Source organism: Alosa sapidissima, chromosome 7 (genome assembly GCF_018492685.1).
Source record: "Alosa sapidissima isolate fAloSap1 chromosome 7, fAloSap1.pri, whole genome shotgun sequence".
NCBI classification, from domain to species: Eukaryota; Metazoa; Chordata; class Actinopteri; order Clupeiformes; family Clupeidae; genus Alosa; species Alosa sapidissima.
The window spans coordinates 34,888,299-34,916,108 of NC_055963.1; the positions used below are offsets into that span (position 1 = coordinate 34,888,299).

General features: G+C 41.6%; 2 protein-coding genes and 2 long non-coding RNA genes across 4 annotated transcripts in view; 2 read left to right on the forward strand and 2 right to left on the reverse strand.

The window, feature by feature from the left end:
* The window catches only part of ppih (peptidylprolyl isomerase H (cyclophilin H)), an 83,689-nt gene extending 56,665 nt beyond the window's left edge, over window positions 1–27,024 (reverse strand). Inside the window, exon 1 of the mRNA XM_042098012.1 lies at window positions 26,786–27,024. Within this exon, the coding sequence (XP_041953946.1) occupies window positions 26,786–26,851 (66 nt within the window). The 5' untranslated portion in view covers window positions 26,852–27,024. The remainder of the gene's footprint in view (window positions 1–26,785) is intronic.
* Window positions 12,487–17,660, forward strand: si:dkeyp-100a1.6. Its single transcript, XM_042098011.1, has 4 exons — window positions 12,487–12,601; window positions 12,760–12,910; window positions 13,172–13,323; window positions 16,174–17,660. Exon 4 carries the CDS (start codon window positions 16,202–16,204, stop codon window positions 17,360–17,362), a length of 1,161 nt encoding a protein of 386 aa, XP_041953945.1. The 5' UTR covers window positions 12,487–12,601; window positions 12,760–12,910; window positions 13,172–13,323; window positions 16,174–16,201; the 3' UTR covers window positions 17,363–17,660.
* Window positions 15,924–27,713, forward strand: LOC121713432. The gene is made up of 3 exons (XR_006032821.1): window positions 15,924–16,076; window positions 20,486–20,489; window positions 27,703–27,713. It is a non-coding gene; the product is annotated as an uncharacterized LOC121713432 (long non-coding RNA).
* On the reverse strand, window positions 17,894–18,177 carry LOC121713433. The gene is made up of 2 exons (XR_006032822.1): window positions 18,147–18,177; window positions 17,894–18,070 (listed from the first exon to the last, which is right to left on the reverse strand). It is a non-coding gene; the product is annotated as an uncharacterized LOC121713433 (long non-coding RNA).
* Window positions 27,714–27,810: the final 97 nt, after the last annotated feature.

Consider the following 27,810-nt stretch of genomic DNA (forward strand, 5'->3'; position numbering starts at 1 on the left):
CACAGACTATATTTATAAGAAATGCTCACAATGACTCAGTCTCCTCAGAAGACTGAGCTGTCTTGACATCTGTCTGGTCTACTACACTACACACATTCAAAGTGTTTTAACCTTTCACATCTCTGCTTGGTTTGGCCATTTAGGCTGCAAATACAAGAACAAGTTAAACATGATTGTGTCAATGGCTAGCAAAATAGTAGGGAAACAAAAACCCCTAACCTAAATATACACTGGCAGTATGAGGAAGAAAGCTATGAAAAATCACTGCAGTCAGTACACACCCTTTTTCCAGCCAGTTTGAGCTCTTGAAGTCTTGGAGGCGCTTTAGAGTGCCTCTGACAAAAAGTGTATTTAAAACATCCTTTGTTTACGAGTGTGTGAAGAGTGACAAAGACTTATGGACAAATATGTAACTAGGAGTTGTTAGTTCCTGCTTTCAATCCCTTTTTCACCTAACAAAACCCATATTTGTCAGACTTTTTCTTTTTTTTTTAAAACCTTTGTGAGTTTTCTGGTACAAAATAGGACCGCTGCTCAGTCCTGCACATTGTCTCCGCAAAAATAAATCACGCTTGTCAATTTGTCTCCATCTCCTACTCCATTCCCTAAACTGCATGTGTGCATGTGTTTGCTTTTGTGTGTGTGTGTGCTCTAGGGGTGGCAAGGTTCATGAAAAAATGTTTGCTTGCCTCGGTTGCGGAGCATGTGTGCATCATACAGTTTTGACGGTTCAAGGCATGCGTAATGTAGCCTCATGCCCATATGTGTGTTTGTTCCCCCTTTTGCGTGAAAGCGGAGGTGTGGAGTGCTGCGGATCACGTGTAGAAATGGCAAGTGGGAGCGATAACGAATGCAGCCTGGTGTGGTGTGTGCAAACATTTTGGAGTTCTAAAACAGTAGATAGAACTGCGACTGTGATGTGCAAGCATTGTGCCACACGTAGCTTATTAATTATTCTAGTACAGACCCGGAGTGGCTAATCGGGAGCTTCGGGAGGATGTGCCGGTCTGAATATCGCAAGCTTGAATGTATTGTTTCTTAAGTTCATTAGCTGCACACTCGCAGCACTTCAGCAGCTTAGGCTGTGCGGTCTAAGCCCCGTACTTGCAGTCTCCCAAATATTAACAAAATAGCCCTCACAAAACCTGTTTGGAAATCACAACCAAGTCTATTTGCAATAATTAAGGGGAATAGGAGACTAGCAGCCCCTCCTACAATGGCACGCCTTCACACAAATACTTCTCTCATCTTCTCAAAGGAACTCTAGATCTCATTCATAGTGACCATTCGATCCTTGGTTACCTGTCTGACCAAAGCCCTTTGTCCCGGATTACTCAGTTTGGCTGAGCAGCCAAATCTAGGAAGACTATTAGTTGTTCCAAACTTTTCCAGTTGAGAATAATGGAGGCTACCGTGCTCTTGGGCACTTTCAATGCTGCAGAATTTTTTTTGTATCCTTGCCCATATCTGTTAGCCTGACTTCGCAGAGAGTCTGGCCTAGATCAGATCCCGTCTACGGAGAGCCTGGCCACTCCGTATTAAGTCCCATTGTACCGAATTTTGGTTGCAGTTCCACCAGAGTTCCACTGGGGGCAATCGCCATGAGTGCAAAATGAATGGGAGTCAATGGAGCTAGAAGGCTAAATTTGTCTCTTTCACCTGATTGTCGTTGACAAATCTCAGATTTGATTGTAGTTTGTATAACTTCAACATGGGTTATAGGTCAAAAATTGAATGAACGAGTACATGTCCTTTTGATTTCTTACAGGTTGGGTCGTTGTTGCCAATAACACACTAGCATTGTGCTAATGAATGACGTCATCAACACGTTTGAAAGGCTTTTTAGAACAATTAAGTGACTTTAAAAAATATAATACTCAACCAAGAGTATTTCTTTGTCTCCCCTTTCGAATACAATATTCAAATTTCTTGAAAAAAAATATATCCCGAGAAAAGTGGATTTTGAGGGGTACAGCTCCATAGATCTCCATTCATTCTGCACTCGTGGACGAGCGCCCTCATGTGGAACCACAGAAGGAACTGCAACCAGTTCAGAAACCGGAAGTTTTCCGAGAGTGGCAGTTTATTCCCAGGTGGGAGGGCACAGTTTGAGATTTAAACAAATATTGTTAAGGCGGAGCAAGATACTTCGTCGTAGTTCTTGTCTATGGGCGCGAAATGGGGATCAAATCCTGTCTGCATAAAGAGGCGTGTCGATGACGTATTGATGAGCGTACATTGCAACCGGCCAACAGCAGCGCCATAAATAACCGGCACACACCTGATATAAAGTCGATTTTCTCCAGACTGGAATGCTCAAAAATGCTAAAAATGTACCTGAAAGGTTCAGAAGGGTTTGAGGATCATGAAAACGTGCCCGAAATTCACATTCCTAACTCTATAGAACCAAGACCTTAGCATATGTGGTAAAATTCTGAGCTATGCCCATAGACTTCAATGGAGCAGTCGCTGCCTCTGCTCTGCATAAAGGGGGATTATGACCCCCCCCCCCCCCCCCCCCCCTCGTGGGATCTGGGTTCCCGGAAGTGGCTCCTGATGAAATATCTTGCTCCGCCTTAACAATCTTTGATTTAAAATCATTGGAGTTCCTTTGAACCAATCACTAACAACCGGCGTTTCGTCATAGAGAGAAGTTTCACTGCAGCACGCCCATAACAAGCATGGGTGCACCTTATCAGCAAACAATCACACGTTTCATCTGCGTAACTCTCGCCAAAATGCATCATATAGTGTTTTGTGAATGTACCCAAGTCAAACTTTCATATAAATGCATAAGTATGGCCAAAGCGCCACTTTTAAGCTTGTTGCGTTGTCGTTTTCGGGTGAAATGACCTTTTGAATGGGATTCCTATAGGGCTACTACTTTTTTGATACAATCGCGTCAAAATCGCTATTTTTCAAACACTATGAAGGCTCGACACAACGACTTTGATCGAAGTATCATCAGTGTCTCTACACATGAACTCGAGCATTGAGAACATTGTTGGTGTACGGAGAGTTTACTAAAAGAACAACTCACTTGTTTTTTCTGCTCGCTGCCATCTTGCAAGGAGCGAGTTGTCCAAAATCTTTCTTTTTAGTAAACTATGTGTACACGAACAATGTTCTTAATGCTCGAGTTCATATGTAGAGACATTGATGATGCTTCGATCAAAGTTTCAAGTTATGTCGAGCCTTCTTAGTGTTTGCAAAATAGCGATTTTGACGCGACCATGTAGCCTACTAAACTACAGTTTGACTTGGGTACGTTCGTAGCCTATTTCAAGTGACAAAATCTATGACTAAAGTTTAGCTGACGATATAACATCCTACTCCACTGTGACTTCGTTCGTGACACTCCTGATAATAGGCTAAACTATTATTCACATTTGGAAAAGTCAAAAGAGTAGTATACATCGCACACTGGAGGGTATATTTTGCTGACTTTATTTGGCGTGAACAACGCGTTTCGCAAGTTGCTTCATCAGGTTCACGTGATTTTGACCTTTGATATTATTCACATTTGCTCAAAGATTTCATAAGTATAAGCCCTTTTCGCTCCCTACGTTGATGTATTCCAAGCGATCTGCTTCAGGGGCGGGGACGTAGTAATTGAAACACGATGCCTGGGTACGTAATCGCTCTCAGGGACGCCCTCTGTTCGCTGGTTGGTCGGCTGCCCAACTGCCGAAGTAAACGACCGCGAATCAACCTATTCCAGGCGGAGTACTGTAGGGAGAAGAAATCGACCGGAAGTACGTAGGCAGGCCACAGATCTGTGTCTTCACACAACCCTGTCTCGCAGGTCTACGGACAATTGTCTTGACCTTGTGGCTTGGTTTTCACTCTGACATACACCATCAACTGTGAGACCTTATATAAAGAGATGTCTGCCTGTCCTAATAATGGCCAATGAATTAATTTAGGCGCAGATGGACTCTAATCAAGTTGAAGAAGCATCTCAAGGACAATTGATAGAAGTAGGATGCACCAGAGCTCAATTGCAAGAGTGTCACGACCCCCGCCCCTTCGGGCCTCTCCTTGTCAGTGCACGGGCAGGTAGGGCCTGATTAGGTCAATTAGGAATTGTGTACACCTGCATCAGGGTGTGGTTATATATAAGGAGTTCTCCTCTCTTCCCCTTAGGCACTTTTCTTCTCTCTTGCAGGCACCATTTTGACTTTCTCTCTGCACTGGCACTGACGCTTTCTCTCCTCTCTCTCTAATCTTTCTGTCTTCGTTTGTCTACCATTTAGTCATCTTACATACTGATGCTGACATTGCATTCATACATACACACACGCCAACACTCATCTTCCCCTAGACACATTATGTTTGGTATTACTATTGTTGCTTAATCTTAATAAATTATAAATTGGAACTTTGTTGTCCGTCTCCCTTTATGTTGCGGTGAGTAAACGAGCCTTTGACGAGTGTCATAACAAAGGGTCTGAATACTTATGTAAATGGAATATTTCAGACTTTTATTTTTTATAAATTTACAAAACACTCTAAACACCTGTTTTTTTGTGGAGTGTTGGAGTATTATGTGTAGATTAATGAGAAAAAACACGAATTGAATCCATTTCAAGATGAGTCTGAAATATAATAAATTGTGGAAAACTTGAAAGGGTCTGAATACTTTCCGTTTGCACTGTACATTATATAACTATACTAATACTGTAGCCTAAATTGTGGATAATTAAGCTATACATCATATGCTGGTATTTCTGAAGTGTTAATGATTTAAAAGGAAAAATAACCGTACAGAAACGAAAACAGTGACCTTAAAACCGTAATACGAACCGAACTGTGGGTTTTGTGAACCATGCCCCCCTAGTGTGTTAGCTTGTGAGTGTGTGTGTGAGGGTAATGGGGTGTGTGTGTATGTACGTGCATGTGTGCATGTGCACTGTGTGTGTGGTACGTGTGCATGTGCATGCATGTGTGGTGTGTGTGTCTTTACGTGTGTGCATGTGCACTGCGTGTGTGGTACGTGTGCCTGTGTGAGTGCATGTGCATGCATGTGTACTGTGTGTGTTGGTGTCTTTATGTGTGTGTGTGCGTGTGTGCATGTGCGGTGTGTGTGTCTTTACATGTGTGCATGTGCACTGCGTGTGTGTGGTGTGCAGTGTTTCCTCTAGATTTTTTTAACAGTGGCGGCAGGCCATCCACATTCCACTAACGTCTATAAAACAATATATTTATGGAATAAAACTAGACAGGTACCTCGGATTAGCATTGCTGTTTATTGTTAAACTACAATTCTCTGCAGCCAGCGGAGGGCATTTAGCCTACTATGCGTCCGGACAATACTGTGCGTCTCCCCTAATTCTGAAGCAGTGGCACCGCTAAATGAAGAGGAAACACTGAGAAGAAAGTTAATGTTTTAAATAGGCTACATCAATACACTATATAATATGTGAAGTGAAACTGGATGGGCCATAACCTCTGACTAGTTTTAGGCTACTTATTGTTAGGTCAATGTATTTTTATTGTGGTTTCAGACAAATACACAAAGACAGTAAACACAAAAACTCCAAAAACAAACAAACACATAAATAAATAATAATTAAAATATATATAAAAAAAAAAAAAACATACATTACACAAAAAAAAGTCCACATAGTAGTTACAAAGTCATCTTGTACAACCGCTATTCAGAGCCAGGGTGCATGTAAGTTGTTCCACATGTGAGATAAAAGGTTGCCATACTACATCAAATTTCCCCATTGATCCATTCAGTGTGTATCTGATTTTTTCTATCTTAAGGAAAAACATGACATCACAGATCCATCTGCCAAAGGAAGGGGGTTTGTTATTCTTCCAATTTAAAAGAATGAGTCGCCTAAGAGGGAGGAGTAGGCTATACAGTTTAGTTGTGACTTTTGAAAAGGAAAGTCCTCTGATGGAACGCCAAAAGGTCCAAAGAAAGGACAGGGGTCAACAGTTAAACCTGAAATCGCTGAGTATACTTCAAATATTGAGGACCAAAAAGCTGTTAAACTAGAACATGACCAAAACATGTGGTATAGAGTGGCAGGCGCCTGCTTACATCTGTCACAAATAGGGTCAACCCCTGGAAATATTTTAGATAGTTTAACCTTGGACATATGAAGCCTATGTACAATCGTAAACTGAATAAGACTATGCCTTGCACAAATGGAGGAAGAGTGAATTCTTTGAATGATGGCAGACCATTAATTTTCAGTTATGTTGGCATCCATATCCTTTTCCCAGTTTTCTTTTATTATTGACAGTGAGGAACCCTCCATTTCAAATATCACTGTATATAACCTTGACACTGTCCCCTTTGCCTCAGGTGGGGTTTCAAGGATTGAATCAAGTCTAGATTTTGGTGGGAGTGAGGGAAATTGAGTGAGGTGATTCTGTATAAAATGTCTCACTTGTAGGTATCTGAAAAAGTTACTAGTTGGTAAGGAAAACTCCTGTCTAACCTGATCGAATGACATGAGAACACCATCCTTATATAGCATGAGAACACCATCCTTATATAGCATGACATGAGAACACCATCCTTATATAGCATGACATGAGAACACCATCCTTATATAGCATCTTGATATTTAAAACACCGTCCTTATATAGCATCTTGATATTTAAAACACCATCCTTATATAGCATCTTGATATTTAAAACACCGTCCTTATATAGCATCTTGATATTTAAAACACCATCCTTATATAGATATTTAAAACACCATCCTTATATAGCATTTTGATATTTAAAACACCGTTTTTAAGCCACCTCGTAAAAGTATTATCTAAAGAGGCTGGGAATAAGTGGTTGCCTGTAATAGGAGAATAAACTGACATAGAAACTAGCCCATAATGTTTTCGGAACTGAGACCAGATTTTTAAGGAGTGAAGAACTACTGGGTTCTAACAGGTCTGGGGTGAAGGCAGGGGAACAGATGAACACAAAAGAGCTGAAAGTGAGATTGGACAAGAATTAGACTCAATTTGTAACCAGCCAGGCAAATCCAGGGGTGATATATCCCACCGCCAGCACAATAAGCTTTTGATATTAGCAGCCCAGTAATAGATTTGAAAATTTGGTAGAGCCATCCCGCCCTGTATTTTAGGTCTTTGTAGAAACAATTTCCTGATCCTAGGTGTTTTGTTATTCCAAATAAAAGATGAAATAAGACTATCAAGCTTTGTAAAGAAAGTTTTTGTAAGGAAATATGGGATGCACTGAAACAAAAATAAGAATTTCGGAAGGATATTCATTTTAATTATACTGATTCGCCCAGCCAAAGACAAGGGCATAGTGGACCAACGTGCAAGATCCTGTTTGGTACGCTCTAGGAGTGGGGTAAAATTGGCCTTCAGAAGCTGAGAGTGGGACTTTGTAACACACACACCAAGGTAATTAAATCTATTATTAGTCACTTTGAAAGGTAGTGAATGAAGTGAGGTCTGAGTGGCAGCTGTAGTAATTGGTAAGAGCTCGCTTTTTCCAAGATTGAGCTTGTACCCTGAGAAACTGCCAAAGTCTTTAAGGATAGTGATGATATGCGGAATAGATACAAGAGGGTCAGATATATAGAGAAGGACATCATCAGCATACAATGACATTTTGTGTTCCTGATTTGCTCTGAAAATCCCTTTGATATCTGTACACTGCCTAATGGTGGCTGCAAGGGGCTCCATTACCAGTGCAAAAAGCAGAGGAGAGAGTGGACAACCCTGTCTAGTCCCGCGCTGAAGAGGAAAGTATGGTGAATAAGTGTCATTAGTTCTGATGGAAGCTAGAGGTGAAGTGTACAACAGTTTGACCCAAGAAATGAAAGTTTCTCCAAAACCAAACCGCTTAAGACCATAAAACAAATAATTCCACTCGACACGATCAAAAGCTTTCTCAGCGTCCAAAGCTAAAAGTGTTTCTTGGTGCTGAGAGGTGGACGACGTATAAAGGATATTGAATACACGCCTGACATTAAAAAATAAATGTCTATTTTTTATAAATCCACTTTGGTCTGATGACACAATGGTGGGCACAACCGATTCAAGACGGAGAGCCAGCACTTTAGCCAATATCTTCACATCTACATTAAGAAGACTTATTGGGAGGAACAATTGTGGGGGTCCTTGCCTTTCTTAAGAAGAAGGGATATTGATGCCTGGTGTAAAGTTGGTGGAAGACATTGAGAATCCAGACTATCATCAAACACAGCTTTGAGTAAGGGGGCTAATTTTGCTGAACACTTCTTGTAAAATTCTGTAGGAAAGCCATCAGGGCCTGGACATTTCCCACTCTGCATGCATGCGATAGCTTTGTTTATTTCTTCCAAGGAGATAGGGCTATCCAAAGATTTACTTAACTTTTCATCCACAGTAGGGATATCTAGGTCCTTAAAAAAAGTATCCATTAGACTCGGATCAGTGGGAGGCTCAGATGTATACAAATTAGAGTAAAAATCACAAAACTGTGTATTGATGTCTGTTGGGTCTGATAATAATCCTGACTCAGATTCAATTTGATCGATGACATGACTAATGGAAGTATGTCTCAGACTGTAAGCAAGGCCTCTGCTGGGTTTCTCTCCATATTCATAGGACATATGTCTAGATTTTAACATAGCCCGTTCAGCCTGTCCAGTTGAAAGCATATCAAACTCAGCCTGGTGTAACATACGTTGTTTATAAAGCTCTGGGGTTGGGGCAGTAGCATACACTTTGTCCACCTCAGAGATAAGTTTAGAAAGTTTTGTTTGTCTGGCCATTCGCGCTTTGTGGATACTGCCATTGAGGGAGATAATCATCCCCCTCAGGTAGGCCTTAAGGGTCTCCCAAAGCAATGAAGGGGAGGTCTCATCATTTGAATTGGTTTCTAAGAATATGTCTATGTAAGTATTAACACAGGCAATAAATGACTCGTCGGACAAAAGAAGTGAATTGAGCCTCCATCTGAATCTATTAGGTCTATGGATGGGGAGAGTCAAAACTAATGTAACAGGGGCATGGTCAGATATCACTATACTATTGTAGTCACAGGCATTTACCAGAGGCAGTAGGGTTTTATGTATGAAGAAATAATCTATGCGTGAATAGGTGTGGTGCACAGGTCAAAAAAAAGAAAATTCTTTCTTTGTGGGGTAAAGGTATCTCCATGGGTCAGACATTGCACAACATTGTAAAAAGTCCTCTATGCATTCTGCCATTTTTGATCTAGCAACTATGCGAGTGGAAGATCTATCGAATAAGGGGTTAATTACACAGACAATCACCAGCTAGTATAAGTTGATGAGTGTCTAAGTACGGTATACTTGACAGGAAGTTACTCATAAATTTAGAATCATCCCAATTTGGGGCATAAACACAAGCTAATGTCACAGGCAGACTGTAGAGTTTACCAACCACAACAACAAAACGCCCATTAGGGTCTGATTTGGTTTCAGATAGTACGAATGGCCTTACCCTGAAAAGTGGAATGGTATACCTGTCCCACCCAAGGCTACTTATTGTTCAATGTGAGCGGCAGCCAGCAGGGGAGGATACGTCGGCAGGATTATTTAAAAAGCAACTGCAACATTGTGCATCTGCCCTGATTCTGATACCGTGGCGGTATTAATTTAAACCATGGTGGGCCGCCATGCTAAAATAAATGTAGAAGAAACACTGCGGTGTGTGCGTCTTTATGTGGGTGTGTGTGTTTATATGTGCGTGTCTTTATGTGACCACACACTAGTGCTGGGCGGTATACTGGTTCACACCGTATACCGGTGTATATTTTCGTTATGATATGAATTTTTAATATACCGCCATATTTGATTACACAACGTTTGGAACGCTACTTTTTTCACACGCACGCATGGTGGTGCCACTGCGAGGGTAAACACAAAACACCTTAAGTTTTTCCCCTGAAGTATGACCCTTAAGGCTTAATTTCTCCTTAGGTAAGGGGTTTATTTAAGGGTGTTGCACAGAATAATACCTTAAATTGTTTCTTTAGTTAAGGAAAAACGTTAAGGGATACTGCATTGAAAGGGATTTACCGTCACGAAAATTCTATTGAGATTGTTCAACAGCTGTAACTAGCTGGCTAGTAGGTGATGTCGTTAGTTAGCAACCCACACAGTGAAGCTTAATGATCATTCATCTCACCTTAAGAATATTCGCTGAAATTATCCAGGTAGCAAGTAAAGCATGTTATAGACATGCACTGAGCAATACTAGCTGGCTAGTTAGAAATGATCCTGACTTTCATCAGTGCACCAAAACAAACTTTTTTGTTAATGTTTTGCCTAGCGAACCGAACCGAAGCTCATGGCAGGCTAACAAGACATCCACATCCACATGAAGTTAACGTTAGCCTACCACTAACGTCATGTAAACCAGCGGTCCCCAACCACCGGGCCGCAGGACATTCCTAACCGGGCCGTAGCCTACGACATGAGTTTAAAAAAAAATGCATGCGAACTAAAAATTTAATTCGCAATAATGTCACGTTTATACATGGCATAGGTCTATATGCAGTTGTTTGATTGCACGCATGTTTGCATTTTGCAAGGTCTATTTTCTTACGTCTGTCTGTCCTGCCTTCAACACTTTTACATATTGCCTTCAGCGCTGCGCAGCCTCAGGTCAGCTCACTTCACTTGATCAGTTCTTGGCGAACGGTAGTGTCACACGAAGTTAACTAAACTGCTAGAATGAGCAACAAAAAACAAGCATCTTTAGCAGGTCACTGGCCAGAGTGTTTGAGTTGCGAGAGCCGCCGTTAGCTGCACATTTTAGTGATGAGGACTGGGTGTCAAAACTCGCTTACCTGTGTGACATATTCGGGTTGCTTAATGACCTCAACCTGTCACTCCAGGGGAGAATGACGACTGTCTTTAAACTGGCAGATAAAGTCGCTGCATTTAAAGCAAGCTTGATTTGTGGGGACGACGAGTGGACCAGGGTGTATTTGATATGTTCCAAACAGTAGTGGGGGTTTTGGGAGAGACTGAGGCAGGGCCCTTTCTCTCGCAGCTGGTGCGCGATCACCTTGTTGCGCTTTCAAATGAGTTTGAGCGTTACTTCCCATCCTCCAAAGATCCACAGCAAACCAATGAGTGGGTCCGCAACCCATTTGTCAATATCCCGAATAGTCCTAACTTGTCAGCGCAGGAGGAAGAGCAGTTGATCGAAATTGCAAATGACGGTGGTCTTAAGAGTGTGTATAAGGAAACCTCTCTGGCGGGTTTTTGGATCAAAACCAAAGCAGAATATCCCGAGATAGCCGTAAAAGCGCTGAAAACGTTTCCCACCACGTATCTATGCGAGGCCGGGTTTTCGGCAATGACTGCAACTAAGACCAAATTGCGCAATCGACTGGACATTTCAAACACACTGAGGGTGTCACTGTCTTCCATCACCCCCAGAGGGAAGCTTCTTGTTGCAGGGAAACAAGCAGGGCTCACACTGATTATATTCGTAATGCACGTTTAGTTCCCATGTTTTGTTCCCATATTTTGTTAAGCATGTTCACACTTTAGCTTCAAGTTGTTCAATATTTATAGTTCATATTGTTCAATTTTCACTTCTTCAAGTTCACGTTTTTCACAAGAGATCATTACCTTCACTGTTCATACATAACTGGAGCTAGTTCTTTTCAAGTAATGCATGCACAACACATATGGAACATGGAACCCCCGATTTTATTTTAAATTGTATCATTTTCAAAAAAGTATAATTATTGCAAGTTGCACTACTTTTTGTATTGGTTTTATACAAGATGTTTGTGAAATTTGCACAGTAAAAGTTCTGTATTTTGACTGCAATTGTCTTTGCATTCTGATTAGATTCTTCATTAGAATCATGAGTGGCTCTTTGTAAACAGCATCATTTTCTGGGGCCATGCAAACCTGCATTACCACTAGTGTTGTATATAACTAGAGTTATTCTCTACATCATGACAGTAAAATAGACCATCCTTAGTCAATTCCTCTCTCAACCTGTAGAAAATGCTGTGAACATCTGATTATGCATGGTAAAAAAATACCGTCATATACCGTGAAACCGTAAGAATTTTGAAAAATACCGTGATATACATTTTTGGTCATACCGCCCAGCACTACCACACACACACACCCCCACACAAACCCATACGGCAGAGAGGTTCTCATACTGTTCTCATACTGTAAAGACTTGATGCTGAAGGCTAACAGACACCGCAAATCAAGGACACACTAAAAAAAACAAAGCAGATTTACACCTACAGACCTGCATGGCCTGTTGAGGCTTTGATATGCATATTGTATTGTCTGCCTCTGCATCTGAATGTAATGGATTCCTGAACCCGGATCGTCTTGTTAAACCCGTTTCTCCAAACCTCAGGCTGTGGTTGTGTGTGTGTGTGTGTGTGTGTGTATCTGTGTCTACTTCCTTTTCAAAAGGTGAAGGCAACTGGCCAAGCAGCTCCACACACCAAAGTGGACCGTAAAGGGGCGTGGGGACAGGGGAGGAGCTCAGTACTCACACAACAAGCTTTAAGTCAGACCTACCTACACACCTACACACACACACACACACAGGAGGACAGTCGTCGATTCACCAGTACTCTAGACACTTGTGGCTGGACCTGTGTCACGGTAAAGTCCTCCATCCATTATGGTGTATTATGATGTTTACTCTTTGACCCCTTTGGTGTGTGTGTGTGTGTGTGTGTGTGTGTGTGTGTGTGTGTGTGTGTGTTTGGGGTGGGGGTGTCGATTGCGTTGTACTGATGGCCTTCATATCTGATTTACAGCTCTAACGATATGGACACAACTTTGAGCTTAAGTATGTCACCACCACACTGCCACAGAAGCTGCCTTTAACGTTGCCTCCCAACACTCGCAAACTCTAGGAGTCAAACACAGGCTGGACTAATCAAGCGTCTGGACAACAAAAACGAGCAGGTCACATAATCTTAATAAAGATTTTTTAGCATTAAAAAGCAAGTCAAATTCAGACAACGGTGACTAAACATGTTCTTACTTCTAATCTCTTTGTTTCTGCGGATGGCTCTTCACTGGTATGCACAGACCTACGGATATCAATTATTTTGCTGGTTATCTGTAGAACACTGTGTAATTAAACACACACACAGATCCTGCATAATCATTCTGATCTGTCAACATCATATACTGACTGGGGTTTTTCTCTGTATTTCTCTGTAGGCAGCATTGCTTGGATGTGATTTTGCCTTCGAGGAGAGAGACTGCAGCCCATCTCCAACACAACTGCTTCAGCCCACCAGTATAGCGCTGGCGTTGTGACCCTCTGTCTGACCCCTGACCCATAGGAGAGCTGGGGGTGTCGTCTCTGAAAGGTAAGGTGCTCCTGAACCAATGCATGTGAAGGTCCTTCTGTGCCCATCCTGAGGCTGTAGTCTCATACGACAGGGCCATTTACATAGGCGGTGTAACAGACTTCAATCTCTAAATACATCTTGCATACAAACATAAAATGTGCTTAAGTTTCTGTTACGTCATTTGCCAAATATTGAACTAGTACTACATCGGACTTGTCAGACTGCTTAACTGTTTGCAATGTTATCACGCTACTGCCGCCAGGTAACAGTACAGTAGATTAATAGCAGCCGAATTACACTTGTGGTCCAGCAATATCAAATAATTGTATTTAATTTACAAACTCGCTTAATCGGCAGGTTTTACTTATTCATAAACGGCTAAAGTGAGCAGCATGACCGAAAAACCCATCCAACTTTAAAAGTAGTAAAAAAAAAGTAAAAAAAGATTGGGTCATTTTTTGATGCAGTCTATGCTCTCCGAGACAGCGTTGTTTTGCATGTCGTCCTTCTCCCCATGTCGTTTAACTGTGGGGATGCAACTCTGATCTTATTCTTACATTAATAGATTAGATTAGATTCAACTCAACTCATTTAGCAGGTACAGAGCTAATGAAATGCAGTTGACAATCCAACCAGAAGAAAAGAAAGCAAAGAAGCATTAAATACTACGGAGCCCCTAAGGGGACATGAGCAACAAAAAAAAATCTAATGTTTAGTTTCATGTGCTCACCTGAAACTTTCATATGCTCACGTAAAAGTTTCATGTGCGCACATGAAAGTTTCACGTGAGCACATGAAACTAAACTTTAGATTTTTTTTTGCTCATGTTCCCTTAGGGGCTCCGTAAAATACCAAGTGTAGGTAACCATTAAATACCAAGTGTAGCTACGTAGGTACAAGAGTACGGTATTCTATGCAGTTTTGTAGACAATAGAGATTAATAATGTACAGTGTATAGTTGGATAAATACAGGTTTTCCAGAAGACATGTCTACAGAGATAAGTAGAGTATAAATGTAGAGTATAAATAAGCCGTGGAGACAGTATTTTTCATTGGTCAACCACTACAGAGCTTGCTCTGGTATACGCTATAGCCCCAAATCACAAAGAGTGGATTAGCTAAGGGCCATGAGAAAAACGCTTCCCAAATAGCATTTTTCAACCAGTAATAATGTTCAGAACAGCACCAACCCTCGTCAGTAGCTTGCTCAAGGACCCTACACATAAAACGAAGCACCAACAACGTAGTTAGCGAACCCAGAGTTTATTACAGAATAGTGTTGCACGGTGTATCGATACTAAAAAGGTATCACGATGCCTTCACGCAAAAAACGATACGATTTCAGACGTTTTTAGAATCGATACTTTATTAAAATAATAAAGTTCTGTGTCTGTGTGAACTGCTGCTCTCACTGCTCCTTGCACGCATCTAGGCAAGTGGGCGTGTCAAGCAGGCAGCTCTGAGTGAGTGTGTGCGCAGCCAACGTCAACATAGTTCTTTGCCGACAGTACACAGTACTTTGCCATCCACAGAGGCCCGTTTGTAAAATATGTTTCAAAGTCATTTACAAGCAGTAGGCTATGCATGGAACTAGGCTAAACACCTCGCAGACATATCCCAACATTTTTAAAGAGTTCAAAGAACGACAGGTTAACGAATATGCTATAGAAAACACGACTACATGGTTAGTGCCAAGTTCTTCTCTTATGTTTTAGTCTAGCCTAAATGAAACGAGTATGGTTCTCTGGGATAAAGCGAACCTTCCTTCATCAATGAATTTTGACGAGACATAACGAGCTGTAATCATTGGGTGCTAACGTGATGAAAGCGCAATGTTCACGCCAGAATAACATTACCATAACTTGTAAACGATCTATTTCATGTTCGGTCAGTACTACTGGTAATATTTGTCATGGCATGTAGACCGCTAATGAAAGCCCACAGCATACCACCAAAGCGTGTTGAGTCCTAATAATAATAGCGACTTATTGTTACAGTACGTGGTAGCAAATCATGTTATCAAAGAAATAGACATAATGTAGGAATGCACACAGACATATTGCTAGAGGTAATGGTGTAGGCCTATCTGACGAAGACCTGAGTGGTTGGAACGTCGTACTTGTACACTGGGCGCAAAGAAGACTATCCTCACATTTTCCCCTTTGCAACTGTCAAAGAAATCCCATGAACACGGGAAGGCCTAGGGTAGCCTATACTGTACATCAGATGGCCTAAAGATTAGGCCTCTCTGCATAGCATTCAGTGATTTGCATGCAGTAATTTTAACACTGACCTTGATCTAGCCTAGTTTGGCTGTTTAAAGCTACTTTATTGCCAAAACACAACACAATGTAAATAAACTATAACAAACAATAAAGGACTTAGCCTAATCACACAAAGTAGGCCTACTATTTTACTGACTATAAAAAAAAATAATAATTATGTAGGAAGTTTAGAACCCAGAATTGACCTGCACACTACAAAAGTGCACCGAATTCAACACAAATGACTCCATACACTTGGAGGAGGTATGAGTCCTTTCTTCTCCAGATATCTTAGGATTTCGCCGTTTTAGTATTGAGCATCGTGATATTTATGGCAGGTATCGTATCGAAGTCATAATTTTGGTATCGTGACAACACTATTACAGAAGACTGTTAAGAACACTTACCAACTGTTTCCCTACCAGCTCCTCCAACCCAGTATTGCAAGGATTCATTGTGCCGTCACGTTTGGTTAATCTATTATTCGTGCTGGGGTTGGAGGAGCTGGTAGGGGGACAGTAGGGGTATTTAAAAAGGTATGCCGCGAAACCGCGGGAATGTGCCAAAATGACCCAACTATTGCTGTTCCCTTGTACTTCTCCAGGTGGTGCCAGTGAGCCGAGCCAACAGCCATGTTGCTAGACAACCACAGCATATTGGCCGTCCTGCAGGAGAGGGCGGACTGGGATGCGCACTGGGAGGAGCACACGCCGGACTTCCTGTCCCTGTTGCTGATCAAGGTTCTGCTGAACTGCGTCCTGCTGGCGTGCGGCTACGGCAGCCAGCGGCCAACACGCTCCTTAATGGGCCTCTGCTTCCTGTCGCTCTGCCTGGCCGACTTCCTGCTGGCCACCACGCTGGCCTTTAACCGGCTGCTGGGCGACCCTCAAGGTTACCCAGGTTACCAGGCCCTCGTGCTCGCTCACGCCTCCGCCGTCTACGCGCTCTTGCCACTGCCCATGCTGGCGCTGGGGTCACTGGACTACGCCTATGCGGACCGGCGGGGAGCCCGCCAGTTAGGGGGCAGCGTGGGTCAGGGCGGGGCAGTGCTGGTGCTGTGGGTTCTGGCCGGGCTGTACTCGGCAGGCCATACTGACCCGTCAGTGCTGGAGGTGAAGCTGAGGCCGCCGCAGCAGGTTGGGTGGGCGCGGGTGTGTGAGGTGCGGGTAGCGTGGGAGGTCAGTCTCTTCTGCCTGGTGCTGCTCATGGTGGTCGGCGTCGTACTGCTGCTCCACCTGCCCCACGTCCCACGCTGGACACGCCTCATCCACTGCCTGACGGTGGAAAGGGAGGCGGTCGGCATGGCCCGCAGCGACCTGGCGGTCACCCACAGCAAAACGCCCCTCACCCACGCCGACGTGCCCATCTCCAACAGCAAAACGCCCCTCACCCAAGCCGACCTGCCCATCTGGTCTGTTGAGATGGAGGGGCAGCCCCCGTGCCAGCGGGGACCGCCCCTCTACGTTACCTGCGTGCTACTGTTCGCCGTGCCGTGGTGCCCATACCTGCTACTGCACCTGAGCAGCCAGCTGCTACAGCTGTCAGTGCCCTCCTACGTCAGCGTCAACACGCTGTGGCTGAGCTGTGCCAACAGCCTGCTGGCGGGCATCACCTCCTGGGCGCGGGCAAGGCAGGACACGGGCACCAGCACCCATCACCTGGACGCCGTCTGTGACTGGAGGATCCCTAGCTACGTCAGTTACCGCGGCAACAGCCCCGGCCCATTGCACAAAGTGCCCCTGGAACTGCAGACTCCGTCAGAGAGGAAACTAAAGCCCCTGCTCCTGCTTTGAGCTATACTCTGGACAGCATAACACACACAATCTCACACACAGGGGGAAGGGTTTGGGGGTTGCACACTGCACAGGACAGAGGACAGGTTTAGCGGGTGCGCATAGTGGGGGGCATGTTTCTCTTCTATCTGGGATTTCTGGGTCTATGATCATGAAATACTGGATGGTATGTAATGCTACTCTAATGAATTCAAGATTCAAGATATCTTTATTACAAGGGTATAAAGTACGGGTATACGAGTAAACTTCTTGTGTTTTTTTGCTCCTCAAAAAATAAATAGTAAATAAATAAATAGTACATAATGCAGTCAATGTAAATATATAAATAGTATGAAATAAATTGTCTTTTATTACTTTTAATACTTTTGCCTTTGTTTTTTGTTTTGTTTATGTAAAGCACATTGAATGACCTCTGTGTGTGAAATGCGCTATATAAATAAACTTGACCTGTGTTGGATTCACGATCGTTTTGCGTTGTGTTTTAGTTCTGATGTCTGTACTGAAGATGGTCAATAAAGCTTGACGGCTGGATCAGGATCGGTGATTAAAAGAATTTATTGTAGATGGTACAACACTCACTAACCGAGCACAGGCTAAGTCTCAAACAGTAAAACTGCACAGAGTCTAACAGGTGTGGTAGTTAGTAGAAGCGGGCTGCTGCTGAGCGTCTTGGCATAAGATGCTCCCCGAGTCGCTTCCTCGATCCGTCTCAAAGTCCAAACCTGAGACAAAGCCTGTTATACTAAAATCATATCAACGTAAATCATGCCAACGTGGAAGGTACCAGCCATAGCTCAAAAATAATAGGAAAAGTATTAGCCCTGAAAACAGAATAACAAGGTGATCTCATTCTGCCCATGCTATCACTACGGCCATGAACATGGCAGTCTGACCTGTTGATGGTAAATCCTATGTGCAGCCACACAGGCGCCTAAGGATTAGAACTAGGGAGTGAAACAATGGCATGTACCTCTCCACGTCTCTACTACACACAAAAGTAACACAGATGAACACATCAGAATACATACAGAAATACCCCAGATTTCTACACCTGACTTAACTTGACGTCAATGACGTGTATCTACATACAGATCAGATCTGTAGGGTAGGAATGTCCATCAGATCTACAGATCTATGCCAACATGTATTATGTTAAGTCCAGCATGCATTTCTGTATGAAGAACAGTTCTTGTAAGCTGCTATCTGATGACAAACACACCCAATGATGATGGCACAGCTGATTCTACTGTGTTTATGAATTACGTGCTTGCTTGTCAGTTTCCCTTCTTGACCAGTGACTTACATTATATTATATTATATTATATTCATTCATCATCACAGTGACAAGAACATGCACAAAAGGGAGAGCAGAGCTCATATGTTTATTTTCTGTGTGCGTGTGTGAAGCACAAACGGACAAACGCAAATACATCTGCACGAGAAGTCTCATTCAAAATTCACATGGAAAATTATGCAAACATGGTACTATGGCAACCCCTGTTAGACAAACATGACACTGCCATCAGTCAGTGTTTAAGGTTTATTATCATATAGGCCTAAAGGCAAACACAAAGCTTGACACTGAATAATGTAATCCTGCCCTATTCACACACTGGGAACTTATTCTGTTTTAGGCTAACAAACGTCTGTTTGTATGGCAGCTAGGTCTGGCTTCCTATTCTATTATGTATTTTACATTACTGCTCAGGAGGTGGGGAGGACACACCAGTAGGGGTCACAGGGAAAGAGAATCTGTAGTGACACCTGCCGGTCACCACCTGTATGACAGCATAAGCCATTTTTTAAACTCCTGAACTTCAGAACTTTTACATGCAATAAGGTACAGATCTCAAACAGCACAGAGACATGAAGCTCACAAGCTGACATAGCACACGCTGCACACAGTTCAGTACTGCAGTGCATGCAGTAGTTTAAGGGAGGTGTTTGTGTGTTGGGGGGATGGTCCATACATGTAGCAGATACTTTGGGTAGTAAGTAGATGAGGTCAATGGCAATTCTGCATTGACCTCACATTTACATACTTTCAGTTTGAAAAGAAATGTCAGCAACAAGGCCCCTCACAATGATTAAATCCACCCATGCGTTAACCTGGGAGGGGCGGGTTAATTCTTAAATAATCAGGTTGTACTTTGTCTGTGTTAATCAAAAACCAATAAAAGGAATTTTGAAAGAAAGGAAGATCAGACCTTATCGGACACAAGATTCCACACAACTTCTTGTTCAGACCATGGTCATCTCCAAACTGGACTATTGTACTTCACTATTAGCTGGCTTACCCGCTTGTGAAATAAGATCATTACAGCTGATTCAGAATGCTGGAGCACGCCTGGTCTTCAATCAGCCAAAGAGGACACATGTAACTCCTATCCTAGTTACTCTCCATTGGCTCCCTATAGTAGCCAGAATTACATTTAAAGCTCTCACTTTGGCCTATAGGACACTGACTGGATCTGCTCCTAGTTATTTTAATTCAATAATCAAGACTTACATCCCCAACCCCCACTGCGGTCTTCTGATGAGCGTCTGTTGTGTCGACCAGTCATAAACATCAGGTCTAATTCAAGACTCTTTTCCTCAGTGGTTCCATGTTGGTGGAATGAGTTGCCCAGTGCTCTCTGTTCCTGTGGTAGTTTTGGGTCGTTTAAGACGGGGTTTTGGGTCGTTAAATACATTCCTGTTCAACATGCACTTAGTTCTTTAAGCGCTTCTTATGCGTTATGGTTTGTATAATATTGTTTTATTTCCATTAGGCTGTTGATTAATTTGACATTATTGTTTATTATTGATATTTTCCTTAATGTAGTCTTACCATGTCATTGTTTTTATATTATTGATTGAATGGACATTATTGTTTATTATTGCTTTTTTCCCTCATTTGATTCATTGATTAATTTATTAGGCTATTGATTGAATTGACATTGCTGTTTATTATTGCTATTCTCCTTATTATAGTTTGACCAACATTCTAATCTGTTCCCTGTTAAATTTGAAATATTATGTTGTTTTTGCATTTGTGTGTCGCTTTGGATAAAGGCGTCTGCCAAATCCCATAACCATAACCATAACCATAAAAGGACTTTGCCTCACCCGTGTGGCACCTAGAAAAGTCAGACATGTTCACTCATATATTTATTTTATATTTCATAGCCTGCCCATAAACCTGAGCAATATACTGTACGTACGTATATATATATATATTAGTTATATAGAACGTCTATTTATACTCAACATATATACTCCATTTATCTCTGTAGACATGTCATCTGGAAACCTGTATTTATCCAACTATACACTGTACATTATTAATCTCTATTGTCTACACAGCACAGCCATACTCTACCTGCACTTGGCACTTAATGCTTCTTTGCACTTCTGGTTGGATGTCAACAGCATTTCATTGGCTCTGTACCTGTACTCTGCTAAATGACAATAAAGTTGAATCTAATCTAATCTAATCTAATATAGCCTGACTGTTCAGGTGACCCTATTTTGATGTCACAAAATGTTGGCAACCCCAATCATTCACAATATGTTGTGAGATAGCGCATTTCAGCTATAATAATAATAATAATAATAATAATAATAATAATAATAATAAGCTTATTTTATATAGCGCCTTTCTCAAACCCAAGGTCGCTTTACATAGTAGGAAGGCAGGGAAACACAATAACAAACAAACAAATAATACAACAGAGACAAAGGCAGGGAAATACACAAACAAACAAAACAATACAACAAAGACAAGTTATCTGTAGGAACTATGTGTTGGGTGTGGAGGAGAAGTGATCATTAAACAGAAAGGTCTTGAGATGTGCTTTGAAGAAAGGAAGAGAAGGACAGGCACAAAGAGGTTGGGGGAGGGAGTTCCAGAGTTCGGGGGCCAAGGCACTGAAGGACCTGCCACCCAGGGTGGAGAGTCTGGAGCGGGGGATAGCCAAGAGGTTCTGGTCAGAGGATCTGAGTGAGCGGGAAGGAGTGTAAGGGGTCAGGAGGTCGCAGATGTAGGGGGGAGCAAGGTTGTGGAGGGCTTTGAAGGTGAGTAGTAGTACTTTGTATTTGATCCGGGACGGAACTGGTAGCCAATGGAGTTGATGGAGAATGGGGGTGATGTGTGCTGATCGTCTGGTATGGGTGAGGAGCCTAGCTGCAGAGTTTTGAATATATTGTAGTCTTTGAAGGGTTTTAGTGGGGAGACCAAAATGAGTTGCAGTAATCTAAACGGGACATAATGAAAGAGTGAACCAAAGTCTGTGCATCACTAGCAGAGAGGAAGGGTCAGAGGCGTGCAATGTTACGGAGGTGAAAAAAAGCAATCTTAGTGAGTGATTTGATATGAGGATCAAAGCTAAGGGTGGAGTCAAGCTGAATGCCAAGGTTTTTAACAACAGGGGTGGAGTGGACAGATGAGCCATCAATGTTGAGAGTGAGATGGGGAGATTTTGTGAGGATGCTTTTAGGGCCAATCAGCAGAATTTCGGTTTTGTCTGTGTTGAGCTTGAGAAAATTGTTTTGCATCCATAATTTTAAGTCAGAGAGGCATTCAGTGAGGGAGCGATTTCAGCTCTGGTCTCACATCCAGTTCTGAGCAGTATTTTCCCCGAATGTCCTTGCAAGCTAATTTGTTTGTTTGAATTATTTCACCTGGTTGTTTTGCTACTTTGTTTGGAACGTTGATCAAGCATTATTACCCATGATGATCCCATGCCAGATGTCTACGTTTATTTTTACATAACTAGATTGTAATGAAGGATCTGATTAGTAACTTAATGGGTTTTTTTTTTATATTTTCTTATTTTATATATATATATATATATATTTATGTAATGTACTGGTCAATTGTAAGATACCCAATATCTTAGCCAACCCCATTGGAATTTTAGGCGACCCCACATGGGGTCCCGACCCCCAAGGTTGGGAAATGATGGTTTAGTATCAGGAAAATATCAGGAGTTCATTGTAGGTCTGAAAATAATATAAATATGTAATATAAAGTTATAGAGACCCCACGGCCAACACCACCATTGAGAACTCCAACAGTGAATCAATGCACTCCCATGGCATTCAGGTCGTTAAATCTCTGCTATTATTTTTTTTCCATATATTTTTAGTGTTTACATACTGTAAAAACATTACAATTGATAGAACCACCAAAACAAAAGAGCTGATGATCTGCTTCAGGAGACAGCTTTTCTACATATTTGAGGAGATATAATTGAGTGGAGACTAGTGTCTAACTACTTCAAAATCATTTGCACACACATCTCTCAGGACCTCACATGGACTGCCAACACTACCAACCTATCTAGTGAAGGAGGCACAGAAGCACTTCTACGTAAGGACACGAAGCAGGGCTTTGCAGTGCTCTGCACTGCTCATGCTACAAAAAGACAGTCAGTGCTATGGGTGATTTACCAGCTTAGCACCAGTGATGCCTTATTTCAAATGTTCTCTAGAGTGTAGCCTACACATGAGGTGTTTGGGATGGGATGAAATCCTTTACAATATAATACTGTTAGAATACTGTTGGGTTGTCGAGGTTAGCAGAAAAAGTTGGGACGTTGTGTAAAATGCAAATAAAAACTAAATCTGATAATATACAAATCTTGTAAACCCATATTTAGCAGCAAAAAGGACATAGACAACATATCTAATGTTGAAAATGAAAAGACTATTTCATGGAAAATATATGTTAATTTTGAATTTGATGCCAGCAACATGTTTCAAAAAAAGTTGGGACGGGAGCATGTTTACCACTGTACTGCTTCACTTCACTTCTCTTCATTTAACAGAATTCTGTAAATGTTTAGGAACTGAGGAGACCAGTTGCTAGAGTTTTGAGAGTGAAATGTTGTCCCATTACTCCCCAATACACGATTTCAGTTGCTCAACAGTATGGGGTATTCTTAGTCATGTTTTTCATTCCATTATGCACCTAACTTGACAAATCTGGATTGCAGATAGGCCATTTTAGCACATGGACTCTTCCTCTATGGATAAATACTATTTAAATATGTACAGAATTCATTTTGCCATTGTTTTCCTGAAATATTCAAGGTCTTCCCTGGAATAGATATTGCCTGGATGGCAGTATATGTTGCTCAAAACCTGTATAACTTACATCTTTCAAAATTGATTGTGCTTTGCCAAATGTGCAAGATGCCCATGCTGTAGGCACTAATGCTCCTCCACATTGTCATAGATGTTGGGTTTGGAACTGAGCACTAAAACAAGTTAGATAGGTTGGATACTTGGATAGATTTAAACAAGCTCAGGTCCAGATAAGACGGTGGTATTTTCTGTATCGTGTCTCAATACAATTTTGGCTGCAGTTTTTGAATTAAGTATCAAACTGTGCACATAAACAATGGTTATCAGAGTTTGTTCTGAGCCCATACAATGACAGGTGTGGAAACAGGTCTGGTGTTGATGCAGTGCAATCTGAGGTCCAAAAGACCACGAGCATCCAATGTGTTTTTCAGCTCCTTCCCTTGTTTGCAAAGATTTCTCTGGATTCTTTGAATGTTTTAATAATATTATGTCCTGTAGATGATGAACTCCCCATCTTAAGAAGCATTAAAATGGGTTATCATTTGTGCACACAGGTTTACACATGATGTGATAAATGCCCCTACATCTTTACTTCTAAGAGACCCTGCCTCTCTGGGATACTCTTTTTCATACCCAATCATGTTGCCAGTTACCCTGATTAGTTGAGAAACATTCCTCCTTTTGTTTTCTTTATCATTACACACCTTTCCAGCATTTTGTTATCCCTGTCCCAACTTTTTTTAAAAACATGTTGCTGGTATCAAATTAAAAATTAACATATATTTTCCATGAAATATTAAAATTTGCAATTTTCAACATTTGATATGCTGTCTGTGTCCTTTTTGCAAGAAAATATGAGTTTAAGAGATTTGCAGATTATTACATTCTGTTTTTATTCACATTTTACACAACGTCCCAACTTCTTCTGTTTTGGGGTTGTACAACAATGGACAAAAACAAGCAGACAAGATGGAAGAAGTGCGCCAAAATTGTTCAGTCATCGGGTATGTTGCTAGCAACAACTCAAACTTGATGACTCATTTGAGACAGCACCACACAAATGTGAATATCACTGCCACTACTGCAAGAGAGAAAAAAAAACAGCGCATTAAAAATGATGCTCACTTAGTCATTTAAACAGCCTTTCAATGTGAATTCAAAATGGGCCAAAGCAATAAGAAATGCCATTGAGGGTTTTAACGCAGCAGATGTATGACCATACTCCGGTGTTGAGAACACAGGTTTTCAACACATGCTGAAGAAGGTGCTAGGTAGAGTCAGTCATTCACTTTAAGACCAAACAAGAGATACATAATATACCAAAACACACTCATAATAGTCACCACATTGCACCAATAGATCTCCAGTTATGAAATGCTTTACAGAAAGTTTCCACACAGTGAAACATCTCATGGATTTCACCCTAGCAAACGTCGCCTTGGTGGCATGGACAGTGAAACAGCTGTAGTAGCTGGCAAGTGGTGACAGGCGAACTAATCAGACTATCGGCTAGTTCAAAGGTTTAACTACTTTAAACCTTTAACATTAAAAATTAAGAGGTACGTTTAACAACAAGCAGCTGCGTACTCATCAGCGCTAACGGAATAAGGAAATAACCTCAACTTCTGATCAGGATGTGAGAATGGTAACTGAGGTCCATAAACCACTAAAAACCCTCACAACACTTTTTACCTCCTTCTCTCTCAATCTATTTCTTAAATTCTTTCTAAATCTTTCTTCTGTATCCTTATAAATATCTGGCGACACCTCTGCACAGTAAATCTGAGCAGCTAACTAGCCTACTCTGCACAGGAAATCTGAGCAGCTAACTAGCCTACCATTTCACTACATGTTCACAACAGTATCACTATGTATGTGACCAAATCCATGTCCATGAATCCTATAACACTGATGAGTTCTGAAGCCACACCCTCAGTTCAGTATCACAACCCTGCCTGTGAAAACCCCAGTGCTCAACTCTATGGAACCCAAGTCCAGATTTTCTTCAAAGAAAATCTGGAGGACAGATACCAGTACTCTGCTTGTCATGACTTCCTCCACAAATGCAGAACTCTTGACCCACGGTTCAAGACCCTTCCTCATCTGGATGACGCCTGAAAACATCTATGATGGCCTTATTACAGAGATTGTAACAGGCACTGTATTCATTTTCTTGTGCATAAAATGTCTTAACCTCGAAATATTTGCTGCTACAGTGTCAGTAGTACAACAGTACAATGTCGTTTCATTTTGAGGACACCACAGGGACAACAGCAGCCAGTTCATCCCCCAGGGAGAGTCATCTCCTCCTAAAAAGTTTGGTGAGCTCTTCAAGACTCAGGTGGGAAACAAGCCTGTTTTGCAGCTGATGAAGGAAGAATGAGGACACCACAGGGACAACAGCAGCCAGTTCATCCCCCAGGGAGAGTCATCTGATTCATCTCCTCCTAAAAAGTTTGGTGAGCTCTTCAAGACTCAGGTGGGAATCAAGCCTGTTTTGCAGCTGATGAAGGAAGAAGTTACCTCATACAAAGCAGTAGGCTGTGTTTCACTGCACTGTAACCCACTCTAATGGCGGAGGACCAATGAAACCACACCTCACATTGCCAATTTAGCAAACCGCTACCTTGCTATGTCTTGCTGTAACAGTCGCAAGTGAGAGAGTATTTTCTACAGCTGGGGACATTTAAATTGCCAGCAGATCTGCCCTTTCTGCGGACAATATGGAAGTTGCATGAAACTGAACAGGGCTACAAGTTGGAACTGTTCATGCTGAACTTTAAATAATATGGAAAATGTCCTAATAAGCCTGAAAACGTTCATTTCCTAACATAAAAGTTTATTTAACAAAGCTGGAACTGTTAGATGATATGGAAAAGTTAATTTCATACAATTAAAATTAATCTGACAGGGCCAACAAGCTGGAACTCAATGCTGCACATCAATCAATGTTGAAAAGTTCAACAGCCCAGCCTCCGAAAACTGGGAGGAAAGTAGGGGCAGCCTGTACCCCAAAACAAAAACGAAACCTTTGTGGATTTTCTCTGGGAATACTATCTGGTGCGAACAAATGTAAGCTTGGAACTGGAATGTGTTATATGGTTGGACAACAAAGTAGCATGATATTCCCGATAACACCATCTCACATGATGTGCGATCACTACTGACAAAGCTGCTTGGAATAATGGATGACGCTCACATGCTAACTGACTTTTATTTCCATTTTCTATCAACAAAGGTCTATCTAGATCTTTATCTTTATTTATGGAACAACATTAGCCAGCAATGCTAGTTCGATGTAATATGCTAGCTGAGATCTTAACGTTTTAGTTTGCCACAACATAAACTCCTTACCTGCCCGCCGATTGTGACGTCAAAAAACACAATTGGGTTGTTAGGATTTGATGGCTGAACGTTCATGATGAAATCTAAGACGTTCCAGTTATCTCTTAAATGTAAACAACACGGTTTATAATTGATGTTATTAAGCAGTACAGCGTGGACTTGCACGGCGATTCAAAAACCTTCCGCACGACAAATGTACAACAGCCGATAGAGTACAATTCTACGGTAACTGCCGTAGGACAATCTACACGAGAGTTTAACACACGTTTCTCCTTTGTCCACTTCCTAAAGTTTCCAAACATTATACATTGAATTAAACACCACCATTTTAGTAAACCTCAGTATTTAGGCGATACATTGCAAGTGTTTAGCTAAGTTTTATAACTACCGTTAAAAGTCGTAATACGTTTTGTAATTGCACAACAGCGGCGTGATCACAGACTGAATGGAAACGATATTTCAACTGACTGGCTGTCAAAAGGCTGACAAGCTACTGTCTATGCTGACAAGTCGCCATTTTGAATATCGATAAGCCGTAAACTCACTTCCGGTTAACAATGTCTTCTGGAGAAACTAACGTTATCGGAGTTATCTACAAGTTTACAAGGAATTTGCAGCATCTGCCAAATATTAATCTGTCACAGGTGGCAGATATTGTACATCACACGAAAACTAAACGATCCAAACTGGATCGGGGATATAAATTGTTCCATGAACAATTCCAAGTCCATGAACAATTCCATGAACAATTTATATATAAATATGAAGGACACCAGTCAGTCAGCTAGCTAGATGGCTAATACCAGATAACTAGATGGATAATACTAGATAAGACACAACAGCTTGTAAATGCACTTCAATAAAGCAGTGCAACAAAATTATCCTGTAGCCTATACTTCTACTAAACCATCAGAATTGGATTGTAGATATAAATTGTTCCATGAACAGTTTATGTTTTGTGAAGGTAATGTTGATGTCAGCTAGCTAGGTGGCTAACGTCAGATCCAAACATCTTGTAAATGGACTTCAATAAA